The sequence below is a fragment of the Chinchilla lanigera genome, unplaced genomic scaffold (genome assembly GCF_000276665.1).
Source record: "Chinchilla lanigera isolate Chin_1 unplaced genomic scaffold, ChiLan1.0 scaffold00092, whole genome shotgun sequence".
NCBI classification, from domain to species: domain Eukaryota; kingdom Metazoa; phylum Chordata; class Mammalia; order Rodentia; family Chinchillidae; genus Chinchilla; species Chinchilla lanigera.
This window is the reverse complement of record NW_004955493.1, coordinates 780,557-797,802: the sequence shown is the minus strand read 5'-3', so window position 1 is coordinate 797,802 and position 17,246 is coordinate 780,557. Positions and strand designations below refer to the sequence as shown.

The following is a 17,246-nucleotide window of genomic DNA, read 5'->3' as shown; positions in this document are numbered from 1 at the left end:
TTTGTTTGTTTGTTTCTGGTACCAGGAATCAAACTCAGGACCTTGCACTTGCCAGGCAGGCGCTTGTGCCGCTGGGCTAAATCCCCAGCCCTAAGTTGCCTTTTTATAAATCCCACAGCCCCACAGTGCTGGAGATGGAACGCAGAGCCTTGGGCATACAAGGTAAGCACTCTGCTGCTGAGCTACCCTCCCCGCCCCGAGCTCCCTTCGAACAGAGAAAGAAATCCCAGACCTCTAGCCAGTAGGTTCCAAGATGGAATTAATATCATTGTTTTTCTTTCACTGTGTTTATTTTTATGACTACTTTCTAATTATGCCGAGTGGGTATGGGCTTCTGGGTCATGGTATTGATAGAAAATTTCCTTCCATACTAAATAAAGTTGATACACAGAAAAATTCGTAATAGTCTACAGGTGGCACAGAATAAACAACAGTAACATGACTCGGAGATGAGATGGCAGCTCAACAAAAGGAGCGCAGGAACGAGCAAGCGGAGGCGCTCCGGGCTGGACACTCTCCGAGTGACTTCGAGGTTTACTGTCCCAGAGACGCAAAGCAGTACAGAGCACCCTCACTCACTGAGTCCCTGCCTCGGGCCAGGTGCTTAATTTTCACTTCATCCTGATAATTCTGTGAGCAGCAGGGGTCCACTGGCTTCTTCTGCAAATGAGAGCACTGAAAAACTTGTCAGGACCCTGACCCCCTGCCAGAGGTGGAAGGCAAGCCAGTGCCGCCAGAACAGGTCATTTCTCTATGTGAAACGGCTCTTTTCACAATTTAAGCTCAGGACTTTAAGCCTGCAGTTTTTCCTGGGATCTGCTCTGAGCTTGTAGTCCAATTGAGGCTCTTTTCCTTTGGGTATATTCCCTCAATCTGAGTTTCTTCACCTATAAAATAGGGATTGTAATCTATTCCATGTGGTGGCTATAAACATTAAGAGCAATCATACCTGGTACCTGACACATGGTGGGTGACTAAGGAATTCTGTTTATAAAAAAGAAATTTTTAGATGCTGGCGCATAAGACCTCTTACATACTTCCTCACCACCCTACGAACCCCCAGAAGTAGAGCCTCCCAAATAAAGGGCATCTGTGCAGTGGGACACTACGTACGCCATCGCAGGGGAGGCAGAGCTGTACGTACAGCGGGGGAGCGACCCTCAAGATTGAGTGGGAAAGCCAAGTGCAAAGTGCTGCTGCCTGTTACTGCTGATGTTTGATCCAGAGGACTGGGGAAGATAGACACACGGATGTGCAGACTGTGGAAATACAGATACGAAAGTACAATTGGTAGCCAGGTGCAGAGGTGTGGCCTCTGTAGTTCCAGGTACCTGGGAGGCTGAGGTGGGAAGACTCCTCCATCCCATGAGTGTGAGACCAGCCTGGGCAACACAGTGGTAGTCCCATCTCAAACTAAACTAAACTAAACCCGCTGGGCATGGTGGTGTACACCTATAATCTTAGCCCCTGGGAGGCTGAGGCAGGAGGATAGCCTTGAGTTCAAGGCCAGCCTGGGCTACACAGTGAGTTCAAGGCCAGCCTAAACACATAGCAATACACTGTCTCAAATAGCAAAATAAAATAAAAGTCAAGCCATCGGAGTTGGACACTGCTTGTAAACTAACTAAAATTAAAGTAAATTAAAGTAGGAGGTAAGAAGGGAGACTGCAGTAAGGGAGAGTCATTGGCTATTATTTATCCTCCGTACAGTTTGAATTTTAAAAACATCGATTATTTTCGTTATAGACCATCTGTGCTAGCTTGCTGGATAAAAAAGGGGTGTCCTGTCTATTATTTAATGGGCTGCTCACGGGTGAACAACTTTCTAAAAATTATCAGCTGCCGGTGTTCCTGCTTTTGTGAATTGTCACTCTGTCCTCATTTGTCTACTGGGGTCCTGGGTTTTCACCTGACATGTCTAATAAGGACACTGAGGTAGAGGAGAATGCGGAAGGAAACATCGCGGTAGAGGGTGGGACGCCACTCACGCGGAGGTGCTGACTTCCACCAGGTCTGGCCAGAGGCGTCTGGCGGTGCTGCTGAAGGACAGGACGTACAGCTTCTCCTTGAGGCTCAGCTGCTCGTCAACGAGGCTCTGCGGACAGAAGCACGTCACCAGCCTGCACAGCCAGGGCCACGGCGAGCCTGCCTCACCTCTCTTGCCTCAGCTGGTCCCCAGGGCTGAGGTGAGGGCCGTGCTGAGACGGGGGCACTTAACCTCAGCTTAGGGTCAGCCCCCAGTTAACATTTGTTGCAGCCTGTGGGTCTGTGTGTGAGCTGAGCACCCCGCATGTGCTGTGGCTGGGCCCGCCTGAGGTGCCCGAGAGGGAGGAGAGGTCAGGAGCAGCGGTTTCTCTCACGAGAGCCAGGGATGGGGCAGGGGCACAGCATCCGTGCTTGCGATGCTCTACGCTGCAGCTGATAGGAGTCCAGCGGGGCCATAACTCTGCCCTTGTTCCTGGCTAGCGAGAAATTTCACCGGCCTGCCGCCAGCAGGAGTCTTGCCTTGGTGTTACGGCTTGTGTCCAGATGCCCCCCAAAGCCTCATGCAGTCATAGGCGGGGCTTTTCCAGAGGTGGCTGGATGTAGTGTATGCGACGCTGGAATTGATTCACGGTGCAGTGCGAGGATCAAGGGCCCTAGGATTAAGGGTGTGAGTGCTCCCCGCCCTAAGTAGCCTGGGTAAGATATAAGGGGTGGAGAGAGCTGTGGCCCTCCCTTGCTCACTTGCTTTGCTGCCTTCTGCCCACCATGAACAGTTTCTCCTCTGTGATGCCCCTCTGCCATCCCACCCTGACTTGGAGCCAGCCGATTATGGACTGAAACCTCCACAGGCTGTGAGCTACATAAACCCTCCCTCTACAAACTGTGAGCTAAATAAACCCTCCCTCTGTTAACTTTAGGTGTTGGGTATTTTATCTCAGCAACGAGAATGGTAACTAAGACACCGGGCTAGTGTTAGGCCTCCTCACCTAGGGAACTCGAAACAGCCCCGAGAACCCGTCGCGAGGGAGCCTGCACTGACCCCTGTCCTCTGGCCCTCAGAGAGACCCAGGCAGAGGAGAAGTCTGGACAACTGGTCATATTTGAACCTGTAAAGATCTTTCTGAAATCTAAGGGGCTATTGCTGCTATGGCCCCTGTCCAAAACTCTAGGGATTTCCATAAAAAAACCCTCCACATCACTTCCCAACCATCACAGAGGTCTGTCTCTCTGTGCTGTACTTGATACTGAGCACTTTTTTTGCACAAACTTTTCATCGTGAGGGGAACCCTACGAGCTAGCCATGGTTCTCATCTCCCTTTTGCTGAGGAGGTAACTAATGTACAGATATTTGGCTCACTGGCCAGAGGTGGAATAGGTGACCGAGGTTTGACTCCAGTCGTCTGACGCCAGAGCTCTAAGCTTTTCTATTACAGATGAGCAAACAAGCCAGAATAGACCCTCATGTAGAAGCGGCCAGGAGCTCCGCACTGCGCTGGAGTCAGCCCCCCACTGCGAACTGTTCTTGCATCCTCTCTCCAGGAACCCAAGGCCTCTTGAGACACAGCCTAGCTGAGAGGCGCGGCTGTGGTGAGAATACTAGAAGTTCACACTGCAATCCAAAATGCCTGACTCTGTGTGTGTGTGTGTGTGTGTAGGGGGTGTTTCCACCGAATCTCACATATTCCTCTCACTGTAGGTGCTAATTAAGTGTGAACTGTTCTTTATCAAACACCTTACTTGGCATCTGCTATAAACAAAGCCAGTTAGCAAGTGCAGGAAGAGGGTGGCTCCAGGCACTTTTCGTCCCCAGGAGACCTACCAGGAAGTCGTTCTGGAACTCCTCTATCCCAGGCCCACTGCTGACCACCGACGCATCGATGAGGACGGCCACTCTGGTCCCCCGGATGCGGCCAAAGGCCTGAAAACAAAGAAGACATTGGCAACACCAGCACAGCTCTGTGCGTCTCCTGGCCCCGCGGCCGCTCCGTGTGACGCAGAGCTGTGAGCAGTCCTCTCGCCTCTCAGGAAGGCACAGGTGGAAGTCCCACAGGTGGAAGGAGACCCTCTCAACCTCGTGCTGTCTAGATGGTGACATGTAGGCTTAGAGGTGTCGGCCACCCTCTTCCTAAGCTTGGGGAGCTCTGTCCTGAGAATAAAACCAAACCAGAGGAACCGGAGTCCAGAGACCAAGATACCCGGATGTAGCTGTTTCTGGGGGTTTGATTTACGTAGCTTAAAAGATTTCTTTTTTAGTTTAAGTCGGTGTCAGTTGAAAATCTACCATTTGCAACCAAAAGAGTTTTTGTTTGGTTTTGCTTTGGGAACTGAACCCGAGGCACTCTACCACTGAGTGACCTTTTTAAAAAAATTGTGAGTCTCACTAAGTTACTTAATTGCCCAGGGTAGCCTCAAACTTTTGATTCTTCTGCCTTAGCGTCTCCAGTAGTAGGATTAGAGGCCTGCACCACTGCATCTGGTGTACAGCAGAAAGGGCTCTAATCAGTACAGACGGACTGAGTGAAAGCGGCAAAACCAAAAGCCCAGCCTCGTACCTTCTTGCTGTTTTCTGTGAGCCACTGAATTCTCTGTTGATAGCGTTCGATGACCCTGCCAAGACACCAGAGACTTCATCACTACGCAGCAGCAATTACGGGAGGTGTGGATGGGATGTCTTCAACATGTCTAAGGTTTTGGGAAAATACAAGGCAAGATCTAGAGAAAAAACTAACTACTGTGCAGATATGCGTTAGGACACCAGATAAAACGCCAAGGACATTGCCAAAGGGCCTGGGTGCAGATGCCGCTCCGCTAGTGAGGTGCTCTACATCACAGTGACCACGGTGGGGCCCAGCGTGAGCTGCAAAGTGAGGGCAGGGGTGGGGGGCTGGGGGTGCACGTTCTCGGGAGGAAGGCGGGAAGATACTCTTGCACTCGCTCAAATCCGTGTCTGCGCAGGTGGAACCGCTCCTCGTCTCCTGGAGACCGAGCACAAAGACACGCGGAGGCTGTTGGGCAGTACTTTCTTGCTGGGTTGATTAACAAAAACATTAATGTCTGAAGAATAGCCAGGTAACGTCTTGAACCTCCTTAACTGCAGAGCAAACCATCCCAGTGACTGGCGGGACACCCGAACATGACAGGCGCTCAGGGAAGGACCCAGTCACCTGAACCCAGCTGACTTGCGCCTACTGAGGATGGACAGGACCAGGGGCCCAGAGAAGGGCAGCGCAGGCCTGGGCATGTGAAATCGTGAGGCAAGGAGCGGAGGGTGGAGCCCAAGGGTGTACGAACAGGACTGCAGAGCTAACGGTGCACTTCGTAACCTGCTCGTGTTTGAGATCTACTTCGGCCACTGACTGCCTAGCTTTGCAGAGGTGCACTAGCCTCTCTGAGTCCCAGAATTTCATTATCTTCCATCAAAAGGTAGACACAAGACTCTGCCCAAATCAGTTTGTCAAAAGTCAGTTTCTCTGAAAATCCACCTGCCAAGTGACCAGTTAGCTGAACAGACTTTCACATTCTTTAAAATGCTGGATACACAATTAAGGCCAACCAACTGAAATATTGTGGAATCCTTTAAAACTTGTTTAACCTTTCAACATATTATAAATTGTTATAAATTTATAGTTAAATATAAAATTTACAGCTACTTTATTTTGGCAAATTTGGCAAACCAAGCTGGGTGCACCGGTGCACACCTCTAATCCCAGAACTCTGGGACCCTAAGCAGGAGAGTGACAAGTGTGCGCACAGCCTGGGTGACTTAGGAAGACCCCGCCTCCAATTTGAAAAAGGGCTGGGGATGTAGATCAGTGTGAAAGCCCTGGGTTCAGTTCCTAGAAAGTAAACTGGTCATTCTGTGAAATCATTTAGCAACTGAATTTTGGCCAACGGGCTGGAGAGTAATACAATGTTTTGGGGGGTTATAAGGATTGAATAGGATTTGCATGCAGTCCTTAGCAGAATTTCTGACGTGTGAATAAATTTTAGCTATTAATTGTTATCATAACCTTTCCAGAAACCACAGGCAAATAGCAATTATGGATCACAGAGTGCCATAGCTAGAATGTAATTGTAAAAACATTCTAATTATCCATAGATATGCTTTTGAGTGTATATATATATATTTGTGCTATCAAAATCAGTTTAGGAGTGGTGGTGCGTGCGTATTTGACACACATTTGCAAAGGTATGAACCTAGCTCGTGTGGTATTGAACGTAGTCACTCTTCACCATCAGATGCAGCTGTGAGGTTTTAGGTGTTCAGCCAGAGGGTCTAGTTTGTTTTTCAGTACTGGGGACTGAATCCAGGCTTTCCCAGAGCTACACCTCCAATCCCCTTGCCATTCTCTCTTGAGACATGTTCTTACTAAGTCACTAAATTGCCCAGGCTGGGCTGGAACTTGTGATCCTCTTTTCTTGGACTTCTAGAGTGCTGTGATTCTAGGTATGTTCCACCATGCCTGGCTGAACCATGGATCTTAAAAGGCTGACAGACACTGATATTTTGTTTTGCTTTGTCTTTTGACACAGGGTCTCATAATGCAGTTCAGGCTGGCCTTGAGTTCACTTTGTAGCCCAGGCTGGTCTTGATCTCTCGACTATCCTCCTGCTTCAGCCTCCCAAGTGCTGGGATTACAGGCCTGTGCCACCATGCCTGGCTGGGTTTCACCATGTAGTCTAAGCTGGCCTTGAACTCACTATGTAGCCCAGGTTGGCCTTGAACTCCCAGAGATCCTCCTGCCTCAGCCTCCTGAGTGCTGGGATTACAGGTGTGCACCATCACACTTGGAAAGACACTGACTTTGTCCAATCCTCTAATTTGGAAGCAGGGCAAGCCAGGGCTAGGATGGGGAGATCTGCCCAGGGCCCCACTGAGGTTCTTACTGTCTCAACACAATTGCTGTTAGCTGGGAAGTTAGGCAAGTCTTGAGCTCTGGGTGCTGGGAGGACACTGGGAAACATACTTACTCAGAAAGCTTTGATTCGAAATGGCAAATGGTCTGCGTGGAGATGCACATTTCCTGCATGACACTGCTGCTCTCCTCCCTGAAAAAGCAAAGCCTTCTGAAGCGGTCTCGCCCAGGGCCCGGCAGCTCTGGGGAAAGCGGGGATGGCTTCAGACTTACAGCACAGCTGTGCCCTGACTTATCAGGTCAGCCAGGGTGAGTCTCTCAGACTTCAAACTGTGAGTTGAAAGCCAGTCTTCAGGGTCTTCCAAAGCGGACTGAATCTTACTTCCCTGCAGGCTCTGTGAGAGAGAAGTCAGAATCAGAACAAAAAACCTGTGCCTTTGGGTCCTCCCACCAGGTGCTTGAAGGTTTTAACTTAGGCCCCACTGAAAGGCAGTGTGCATTGTCCTCGCTGAGGAAATATTTGCACACGGAGGCCTGTGCTCCGGATCAGCTCCTTGGAAAGACCATCGCCCCCCCACTTGCTCCAGTATGCGGCCAGACCATTCCGGGGTGCTCACCCTGCCCTGCCTTGTGGCTGAACACACAAACATACAGCGGCCTCACAGTATCACACTACGACAGGAGAACCCAGTGAGCCAGTGACACGGTGTGACGGTAGCAACGGGCCCAGGAGGAGGAGGATTTCGCCAGTGACCGTCAGTTTCCCTATTTTTTTTGGTCTCTAAACGCTGGACGAATTGGAGAAAGCCAAACGCGTCCTCCAAACTGGTCCTGTGGGATCCCTGCCTCTAATGAGTCTCCCCGACGTCCTCATCCCTTCACCTCCAGTCAGGGACACCCCAAGTCTTGCTCTGCTCTCACGGTACAGTCCTCTCCCTCTGCTGCTTGTCTCCGAGTCTCTGCGAAACCTGAGGGACGGCCGCTAACTCCATGCCAGAGCGAGCTCTGAGCACATCACCTGTGCGCTCGCACTCGGTGGCCTTCGTCCATCTCTACACTTTTCTCGCATCTTTGCAGATGGTTTCTGCTGCCCGTCAGTCTGCGGGGTCCTCAGCAAGCACCTGCTGACCGACTGGCAGGAGAGGGACTCATTCTGTCCAGGCCAGAGGTCGGCCCCAGGAGCAGAGGCCGAATGCTAAGAGCGAGATTTCCTAGCTATTGCAGCACTCTGGCCGGGAAATGGACAGTGGCGCTCAGCGTATGCTATGACACCTATGCTTCTTACGTAGTACTAAGCTCGGTGTGTGCGGCGCTGGTCTTGGTGGTGGAGCCAGGGTTATTCACAGCAAACACTCGACGTTGGAGCTGCTCCCTGGGAGCCGGAAGGCGGGCAGCCTTGAGCTGAGGCTCTGGCTCCGCCTTGCCTCGGTCACCTCTTTGCGGGGCTCACATTTCTTGCTCCCTTTGTCCAGAGGGTACCTCCGGGTCAGTACCGTGAGTGACTCTGCCCCGGCTGCCCTGGTGCTAGGGCTGCTGTGTGAATAAGGTAGCGGCGTTCTTGCTTCCTTGGAGCTTACCTTAAAGTGCGGTAGACGGTAGTAACAAGCAATGAAAGCAATTTCGGAAGGGAATCGTCCTATTAGGAAAGTGGAGCTGGACAAGCTGGGAGAAAATAACCGGGTGGGGATGAGAGGCCACTTAGATGGAGTGAGAGGTGAGCAGCAGGCTCTTTGGGCCAAGTCTGAGCACAGGAAGGAAAGGAACTTTCCAGGCGGAGGCGGGAGGGGTGGGGGTGTCGGAGCGGGTAAAGCCCAGAAAGGCAGCCATGTGACACGGGAAGATCCTACAGCAACTCGCAGTACAGCCGCGGCCGTGTAGGTGGCCTGGAAGGGTCACCGGTGTTGCCGTTGCTTCCTGAAGGTGTGGAACCCGATCAGTCAGACTGGGAGGGAGGCCTTGCTGCCCGCCGGACCTGATGACTACGGATCGGGCCCGAGCACTGTTTGGCCCACCGGGTTCATCAAAGATGTCACCTGGACACCGGCTTGACCCTAAGTGGCTTTCTCGGGCTCGTGTAGGTCAGGGCTTTTGCTATAGTGAATGATCGGTGGGCAAGAAAGACTGTCTGCTGGAGCTGGCTGAGTTAGTTTGCACAGCACAGAGAATACAGAAAGAGGAACGGGACAGAGGGAGGGAGACAAGAAGAAAGGCATGCAGTCCATGAGGAATCGCCATGTATCAGCTTTGTCACACAGCAGCTTCGCCCTTTCCAGAAAACAGTATCGCAAAACTATGGTGCAGAAGGTATGTGTTTCTGCATGAACAGTTTTTAACAATGATCCTTATTTGCCACTGAGGTTTGGTAATAAATAGGTCACCAAAAAGCAAAAACAATACAAATAGAATTCTGATCTTATATCCTAGCTATAGTATTGCATGCCTTAAAATCTGCTCTGCGCCCCCTCGTTCAAAATGAAATTAGCAAGTGTTAATAAAAGTGTAAGAAACACGTTCATAATTATAGCAGACATTTAAACAGCTCTTACTATGTGTCAAACACTTTTCATATCTTAACTCATTTAGTTCTACAAAGTAGCCTCCATCTTTATAACTCTATTTTATTGACAAGGAAGTGGAGGTACAGAGAACTTAAAACGTTTGCCCAAGGCCAGGCAGCTAGTAATGGAGACTCTGTTCCAAGCTGCTTCACTCAAGCCAGACCTGCAACCCTAAGACTGTACTATCCCTCTAAATTAGCACCAAACTGTCATCACTCCCAAGAAAGAACGAACAATGACTGACAAGGTAACTCTGGTGTGATTCATGCTGCCGAAAGTCCTGTCTTTGAAAAGGGCTATGGTTTGTCTGCATGTCCCCCCAAAGCCTCATGCAGTCATGGGGTGGGTTTCTATTCTGGATTTTTGATTGATACATAGTCCAACGCGGGGATTATGGGTGTGAGTGCTACACTGCCCTGGGGCAGGAAGTTTGCATACGATGGAGGGAAAGAGGCTGCTTGCTGCCACTCTTCCCATTTTGCTCTGGCTGCTTTTGCTGTTTTCCGCTGCCATGAGCTGTTGCCCTCTGCCATGTGCCCCTCTGCCTTGGAGCCAGCTGAGTATAGACTGAAACCTCCACAAAGTGTGAGCTAAGCAAACTTTTCCCTCCTTAATTCTGGGTGTCAGGTATTTTGTCTCAGCAGTGAGAGAAAAGTAACCAAGAGAAAAAACAAGGCCTAAAATCATAGTCCATATCCCGCACTTGCACATATGTATCATATGACACTAGATGTCACTCTTTTCATCTTTCAGGACCACCTCCCTGGTTAGTACATGAAGCATTGTAGACTTACTCACTTTTCTAGCATTTTCCTTGTATTTGAAGTGATCTGTCATGTTTTAGGACAAAAATGCTTTTATTTTTTGTGCAGCTATGAATGGATTTTATATTACTCATATTAAAGAACTACTATTAAGCACATTATAGATTTGGACTGTAGGCCCTGCTGTCGGTACACTAAAGCTGGTGGTTGCCTTGGTGGGGGGAAGCTTTGTGTTGGGCAGTCCTTTCCCTCTTTCCCATAGTTCTCTATTTTTGAGAAAAAGGAGGCCCCATCTATGGATGATCATGTAAGCGGGGCCCTTTGTACACCTGATGTCATGTATTTTAATATACAGTTAGATGAAATAAAGACCCATGTCATCAGCATTTGGAATCACGGAAAGATTTCTTCAGAATCTCAAAACTCTATCGACCTTTCCTCATTTCCTTTTTAATTAAACTTGTGAAAAGTCAGACGTGATTATCTGATTGTTTAATTGCCAGCATAATAACTGTATAATTTTTGACTGATTATCACTTCAAAGGTATCACATTTAAACTTGAGAGTAGACTGCCTTGCCGTTGACAAGAAACGGGAGTTGTTTTCGCGGTAGAATGAATGCGGTTCTCTGCTGAGCGCAGCCCATTTACACACCAAGAGTCAGCCTAAGACCACCAGCTGGTTACTCTACCCGGGTTGGTTTTCCTGCCATAAACCTGTCACCCCAACAGAAATACCTGGAGCAGATTTCTGGGGTTTGATTTTAGGGAATCATAAAAGAAAAACACATCTCAGGAAGGGAAAATTTAGACTTAGACTTAAATTAAGTACCTTAGACTTCGGGCTTTAATGGCATGACCAGAATCTTACCATCCTCCTAAATATTTAATGAGGTGGCCAAGTAGACTATAAATTTTCTATAGATAGCATAGATTCTTCATTTCTAAAGACAGGATGTTAGGGATGAATGTTTAATTAACATTTTTTATTCATGGATTCTATGTGAAGGAAGAAATACCCAGAATTTAATACATTGTGCATTCCCTGGCCATAGTTTTTAGGCATAGGTACTCCGTGGAAGCGTTATGGTTTTACCAGGAAGTCCTGTGTCTGGTTCCCAGGTGTAACCAGTGATTCATGGTCTGGATTTTGGCCAGGTCCACTCATATCCTCCTGGTTCTCCTGTTTCTGATGTCTGTCAGTGTTTGTCTTCATGCTACAAAACAAAGCGATTTGATCAGTGCCACTGCCCTGCACATCGCGTCTACACTGCCGGTGCCTCCTTTCTTTTCCCTAGCTCCTAAAAGAGCTTCAGAAACTTTTTATTTCTTTGCAGGACCTGACAGGGTGCCTACAGAGATATGGAACCCTAATTTTTTTTTTTTTTTTTTGCGGTACCGGGGATTGAACTCACGACCTTGCGCTTGCCAGGCAGGGGCTTATGCCACTGAACTACATCCCCAGTCCCTTTTAAAAATTTTTTTAAAAAATTATTTATTAATTTATTTTTGAACCCTAATAAAACGTGGACTCCCGGACCATGAGCCATTATACCGGTGTTATAGATAATGCAAGCCTGCAGGTCAATGTAAGATGTTACCACGACCATGTCCTTATCTCCCTCAAGGCAGGTGTTTCCCCTCTAAAATCTCATGAGCAAAATGTACCTGCGGCTGTTTTCATTTGCAAACTCAGAGAATCATGCTTGCCAGTGATTTTCCAGAAACCCGTATCTTGACCCTGGAAGACATGACTCATTTGTGTAGCCACTATTACAATACCCACACTTCTCTCCCCAAAGAGAAAAGGAACACGGAGAGGACAGATGTAACACAGAGACAATCGTGCTGACGGACTTGTTCAGCTTCCCTCTTAAATGTGTTCATCATTGAGCATATAATGGCGAATAAGATAATGAGGGTTTCTCAGCCTCGGCACACTGGACATCTGGGGTGGGTAACGCTGCTGGCTGGGCGTCCTGTGCATTCTAGGACGCTTGGTAGCATCTCTGGCCTCCACCTGTTAGATGCCGACAGATCCCTCCGCACTTCACTGTGAAGCCACAGCCTCTGTAGCCATTGCCAGATGTCCCCTGGGGGGCAAAACTGTCCCCAGGTGAAGACGACTGAGACAGACACTGTCCTTGTCCTTGCGGAGTTGACATTCCAGAGGGAAAGACTGGTGTTAAAGCCCTTACAAGCTCTGGCAGTCTCTGAAGGCAGCAAACAGGATGATGTGGTAGAAAGTCTCTGGGAAAAGATCTACTGTGCAGGTGATCAGGGAAGGCCTCTTCTGAACTCAGACCCTCTCAGAGGATGAAGTGGGGGAGGAGGCCGTTAAGAGTATGGTGAAGACCTGGGTGTGATGGTGCACGCCTGTAAGCCCAGCACTGGGGAGGCCGAGGCAGGAGGATAGCCATGAATCTGAGGTCAGTCTGGGCTACAAAATGAGTGTGAGGCCAACATGCACTACAAAATGAGACTTTCTCACAAAAAAAGAGTATGGTGAAGGCCGAGGTGGGCACAAGAAACAGCAGGTGTCAGGACCCTGAGGTGAGAGGAGAGTTTGGAGCATCTAAAGAACCAACAGAAAACTGTTTGGCCAGTTGTTGCGATTTTAAGAAGTGGGAAGGGGAGGAGGGGAGATTTTGAGACCAGGCTGATTCTTCTCTGAAAACCGCACCTACACTCGAAGGGCCGAGCCTTCCAGTCCGGCTACTGAGTCAGTGGTGGAGGTGTATTTACGATGGATCAGTGAGGTTCTCTCTGTGAATGTGGAATGAAGCGCTACAGGGCCACCTGCCACGTAGATTCAAACACAGGCAAAGACTGCAAGAAAAGCACAGGGAAGGGCCGCCCCCGCCTCGGCCTCCCTGGCCTCTTCCTCAGGGGCTTTGTCTTTCCTGCCCGCCCCTCCCAGGCCCATCCTCTGAGCACTGTGGCTCGGTGTCCTTGAGGCCGACAGCGAGGTCTCCTCTGCTCCTGGCCAGTTTTGCCCACGTGCAGGCCCTCAGCTTCCATCTGTACGCTGTGTGTCAAGAACGCAGACCTCTTACCCTGACTTCAGACCCGGTATTCACTGGCTTGGACTTTTCTATTCGGAGCACCTCAGACTCAGGATGCCCGGGACTGCACTCGTGGTACTCACCGCAAACCTGTCTCCTTTCTCTAGCTTGGGACAACAAACAACAAAAATGCAGCATCTCTACTTATATGAGTCAGAGTTGTTCTAGACACTCAGTCCTATTATCCAGTCCAGCAGCTAATCTTGTTCCTTTTGCCCCTCCAATTTTTCCATTTCTATTCCTACTGACATTTCTCTAGTCCATGTCTTTGTCTTTTTTTTTTTTTTTTTCTTTCTGAGACAGGGTCTCGCTATGCAGCTCAGGCTGCACTTGAGCTCACTTTGTAGCCCAGGCTGGTCTCAAACTCGCAACGATCCTCCTGCCTCAGCCTCCCGAGTGCTGGGATGCCAGGCATGCGCCACCACACCCTGCCCCTGTCATTTCTGTCTCAGGCAACTGCTGCAGACTCTAACCGGCTTCCTGTACCCTCAGTGCTCCTGTCTAACCTCTTCCCCTTAGTCAGAATAATCTTTTAAAAAACAAGCCCAATGGTACATTCTTACCATCTCCTTCTGCCTAAAACTGCTCAGTCTTCCCCGTATTGCTAGAATGAACACTAAGACCCTTAAAACAGCACTTGGGGCCACACACGGTCTGGCCATTGCCCATCTATCTTTTGAGATTTTTCACCTCACACTGCCCTTCCCTTCTGGGTCCGCAAGGATTCCGGAACATTCTACAGTTCCTTTGACCTCATGACCTTTTCATGTGCTTGCTGTCTTTGTTCTGGAACATTCTTTTAACTTCCCGGCACACTACCTATTTCATTCTTGATGTTTCAGTACGAACGTTACTTGTTTCAGGAATTATTCTCCACATTCTATTCCAGTTCAGGTTCCTTTGTTTTATACAGACTTTCACAGAACTGTGCTCCTCTCATTTAGAGCACTTACTTAAACTTGGAATTTTATATTAATTAGTACTCATTCGATCTTAAAGAAGTGGTATGTCTATTAAACTGTAAGTTAAGTGAAACCGGGCCTGGCGGATAGCATATTTTGAGGAGGGAAGGTGATGGGAAAGTAGGCAGTTAAGAACCTGCCTTGGTTCTTGAATTTTCAATTATTTATTCCAGACATTTGTTAGAATTGACTACTTTTTGCTTTTGGGGTCCATGTGATACCCTGTTCTTTATAATCTCCCACCTTCCTGCTTAAGTTAGCTCATTTAGATTTCTACTACTTGTAATAAATACCCTGGCAAACACAGCAAGTGAGAAACTCTGAATGAGTCTGCAGCTTAAACACCACTGTGCTCTTTTAGGAAATTGTTTAACAGTCTGATGATGGTTCTGCAGCTTGCTCTTCTCTTTTTGGGGCTTTAGTCTTTTATTCAAAGGATGCTTTGCTTTCTTGGATGTGGTGGGATAATGCGACAATGTCTACAAACCAGAAGGAAGGAAAGAGAGAGAGAGAGAGAGAAAGGAGAGAAGAGAAAGAAGGAAAGAAAGAAAAAGAAAAGAAGGAAGGAAGGAGGGAAGGAGGGAAGGAAGTCAAATCTGGCTTACTTCAATAAGCTCTTCTGGAGACGCTCATGGCGGGAGCTGTTGAAACAGAAATGCCTGAACACTACCCCTCCCCCAACAGAGGCTCAGAACCCCCTCTGCAGGCACTGATTAGCCATCTTTTTAAGAATCCAGAGGCCGCACAGTTGGACGCTGGGGTGACTTGTGTGGACTGATGGTGAGGTTGAATGACACAAAACCACCAAACAACACAGTGTGTGGGAAAGAGCTTTGGACCTCTGGTTCCTTCATCTGTGGTGGAGTGGGGGAAACAGTAACTGCTCTGCACTGTCAAGAGGACCAAATTAAATAGACATTTTAAAAGTGTTTTTGAAATACAAAGTACTACGGAAATTTAGCATATCACTAAAAATGCGTCTTTAAGAACTTTAGCAAAAGTCACATATTTCTTCCTGAACGTTCGTAGAGTAGCTTTTACGGCCAGAGAGAAGTGATACAGCGATGAACAGGGTGAAGCTCTTACCCTTAGGCCTTTGCTCAGAAGAGTCTTGATCAGAGAAGCTGTCTCTGAGCACCTAACTCACATAGTACCCCCTCCACCCTGCTTAGTGCCACCCGCAAGATGTTTCTGATACTATCTGCCCCGCCCCCCCATCCTAACCTGAACATGTTGGAAGTAGGATCCAGGGCCTCCGCCCTGTTCACGGCTAGAACACTGCCTAGGCCCCAGCAGCTGTCAAAAACCACTCACTGAGTTCAGGGTTTAGGGGAAGGTGGCACACATTGTCCTGGAGCAGTGATGAGAGAGGAAGAGAACAGGCAAACTGTCCACAGCAGATGTTGTGCTTTTGTTTTGTTTTGTTTTTCTTCCGGTACCAGGAATCGAACTCACGACCCTGCACTTGCCAGGCAGGGGCTGTGCCGCTGAACTACAGCCCCAGCCCCTCTACAGCCGGTGATATTTTGGTCCATGGGGGAGGGAGCTCTGATTTTTGGGTGAAAGAAAGCTGTTAGCTAACTTCCTGATTTGTTAACAGCTAGATCTAGGATTGTTCTAAATATTCATCCAGGATAAAGCCATCCCCAAGGTTTGTATTTTTAACTGTAGAACTACCTCTGGTCTTGCGCGTACCTAGTCCGTGTTGCCAGGGTGATGTTTCCAGTACGCAGAGCCGTTTCTGTTGCTGTGTGTTCACGGCCCTGCATGGCTACTCCGAGCTCTGGGATCCTCTTCCCAAGCCTGTCGTCCCCTCAGGGTCAGTCCTGGCTGAGCGCTCATCCCTCACCCTGCTCTGCTCCTCACATGCACCTTCCTGCTGCACACGCTTTTCTCAGGTCTTTCTTCCAGGAATGCCCTTTGCACCTTTTCTCAAAGCAGAGTAAGCTTTTTTCTGAACCCCAGATGTCGTCCCCAGCTCCCAGAGGGGAAGCCCCCGGGGAGTCCTCCTTGCTGTCCGCACCGTCTCACGATGTCCTGGTGTCTCCCTGGCCAGCTCCACTGCGCCCTTGTCTGCTGTACACGCCCAGGACCTAGTACCTGGCCTGGCACCAGGGAGCTGACGCTGAAGGGCCCCCTCACCCTTCCTCAGTCCAGAGCCTAGCACCCGCCCCCACCAAGCCTTGTGACACTCACCTTAGCCTGCATTTGCTTATTTATTTCTCTAGCTGTGGAGAGGGGCCTCCGTACTCAGGGCCCTGCTTTTCCTGGTTTCAACTTCTGGTTGCTTCAGGCTCTTCCCGGGAACTCAGCAGTGAAGCTCGCCCCACAGGGAGGTGTCAGCTGGTCTCCAAGGTAACAGACCGCACCACTGCAGCTTAGGGCAGGGTAAGGGAAGGCTTGCTCACCGCAGGGAAGACCCACGGCTGTGTCGGGAACAACCTCCTCACCCTCACTCGGCTTTCTCCACGCTCACAAAAGGCTGCAAGCAGGATTTGGGGCTCTTTTCTATCTTTAGAGCCCCTGGGTCAGCAGAGAACCGTGGTTTGGACCAGCAGAGCCCTGGTGCCTGCTGCCTTCTCCTGGAAGAAAGGAAGAAAGAGACCAGAGCCCCAACACCTGCGCAATGTGGGACTCTTCCCCGCACCCGCTAGGGCAGTGAGGGCGAACCTTTCAGAGCTCTCCATGATGCAAACAGTGCCATGCGTTCACCACCACCGCCCTGGGCCCTCTGAGCAGACTGCGGGGGTGAGGAGGGTCCAGGTCCAGCCCCACCCACACCTGGCCGACTCCCAAGCCCGAGACCGCTGAGATCCGGGCAAAGGATCCACTCCAGTGGTTTCTAAACGCAGGCGCCCATCAGAACGTCAGGGTTGTTTGCTAAGAAAACAACACCTGTTCTCATGCGGGAGACTAAGAACCGCGCAGGGCTGGCCACACGAATCTTCAGCAGTGGCCTGCGGTGATTACGATGGAAGGAGGCCCCGGCCCGTGGCTGCAGGCCTGCCCAGCCCCGTTTTCCTGGAGGTCGAGTGATCCAGTGATATATCCAGTGT

The 17,246-nt window shown here is 49.6% G+C and overlaps 1 protein-coding gene across 21 annotated transcripts in view; it reads right to left on the bottom strand.

The window, feature by feature from the left end:
- Positions 1-16,995, bottom strand: part of Vwa3a (von Willebrand factor A domain containing 3A) — a 48,961-nt gene extending 31,966 nt beyond the window's left edge. For 5 of the 21 annotated variants that reach the window (XR_264066.2, XR_264065.2, XR_264067.2 and 2 more), the window contains exons 1-7: positions 16,387-16,977; positions 11,260-11,380; positions 7,116-7,237; positions 6,958-7,035; positions 4,539-4,593; positions 3,806-3,904; positions 1,989-2,095 (exon numbers count right to left, since the gene is read on the bottom strand). Coding sequence is in view for 14 of the 21 variants with exons in the window: in XM_005405064.2 (XP_005405121.1) it covers positions 1,989-2,095; positions 3,806-3,904; positions 4,539-4,593; positions 6,958-7,035; positions 7,116-7,237; positions 11,260-11,379 (581 nt within the window). In the remaining 7 variants the exon portion in view is untranslated. Of the gene's footprint in view, positions 1-1,988; positions 2,096-3,805; positions 3,905-4,538; positions 4,594-6,957; positions 7,036-7,115; positions 7,238-11,259; positions 11,381-11,831; positions 11,905-13,791; positions 13,967-16,386 lie in introns of those variants that run through there. The other 16 variants (XR_001231282.1, XM_005405062.2, XM_005405061.2 and 13 more) reach the window with 14 other exon arrangements.
- Positions 16,996-17,246: the final 251 nt, after the last annotated feature.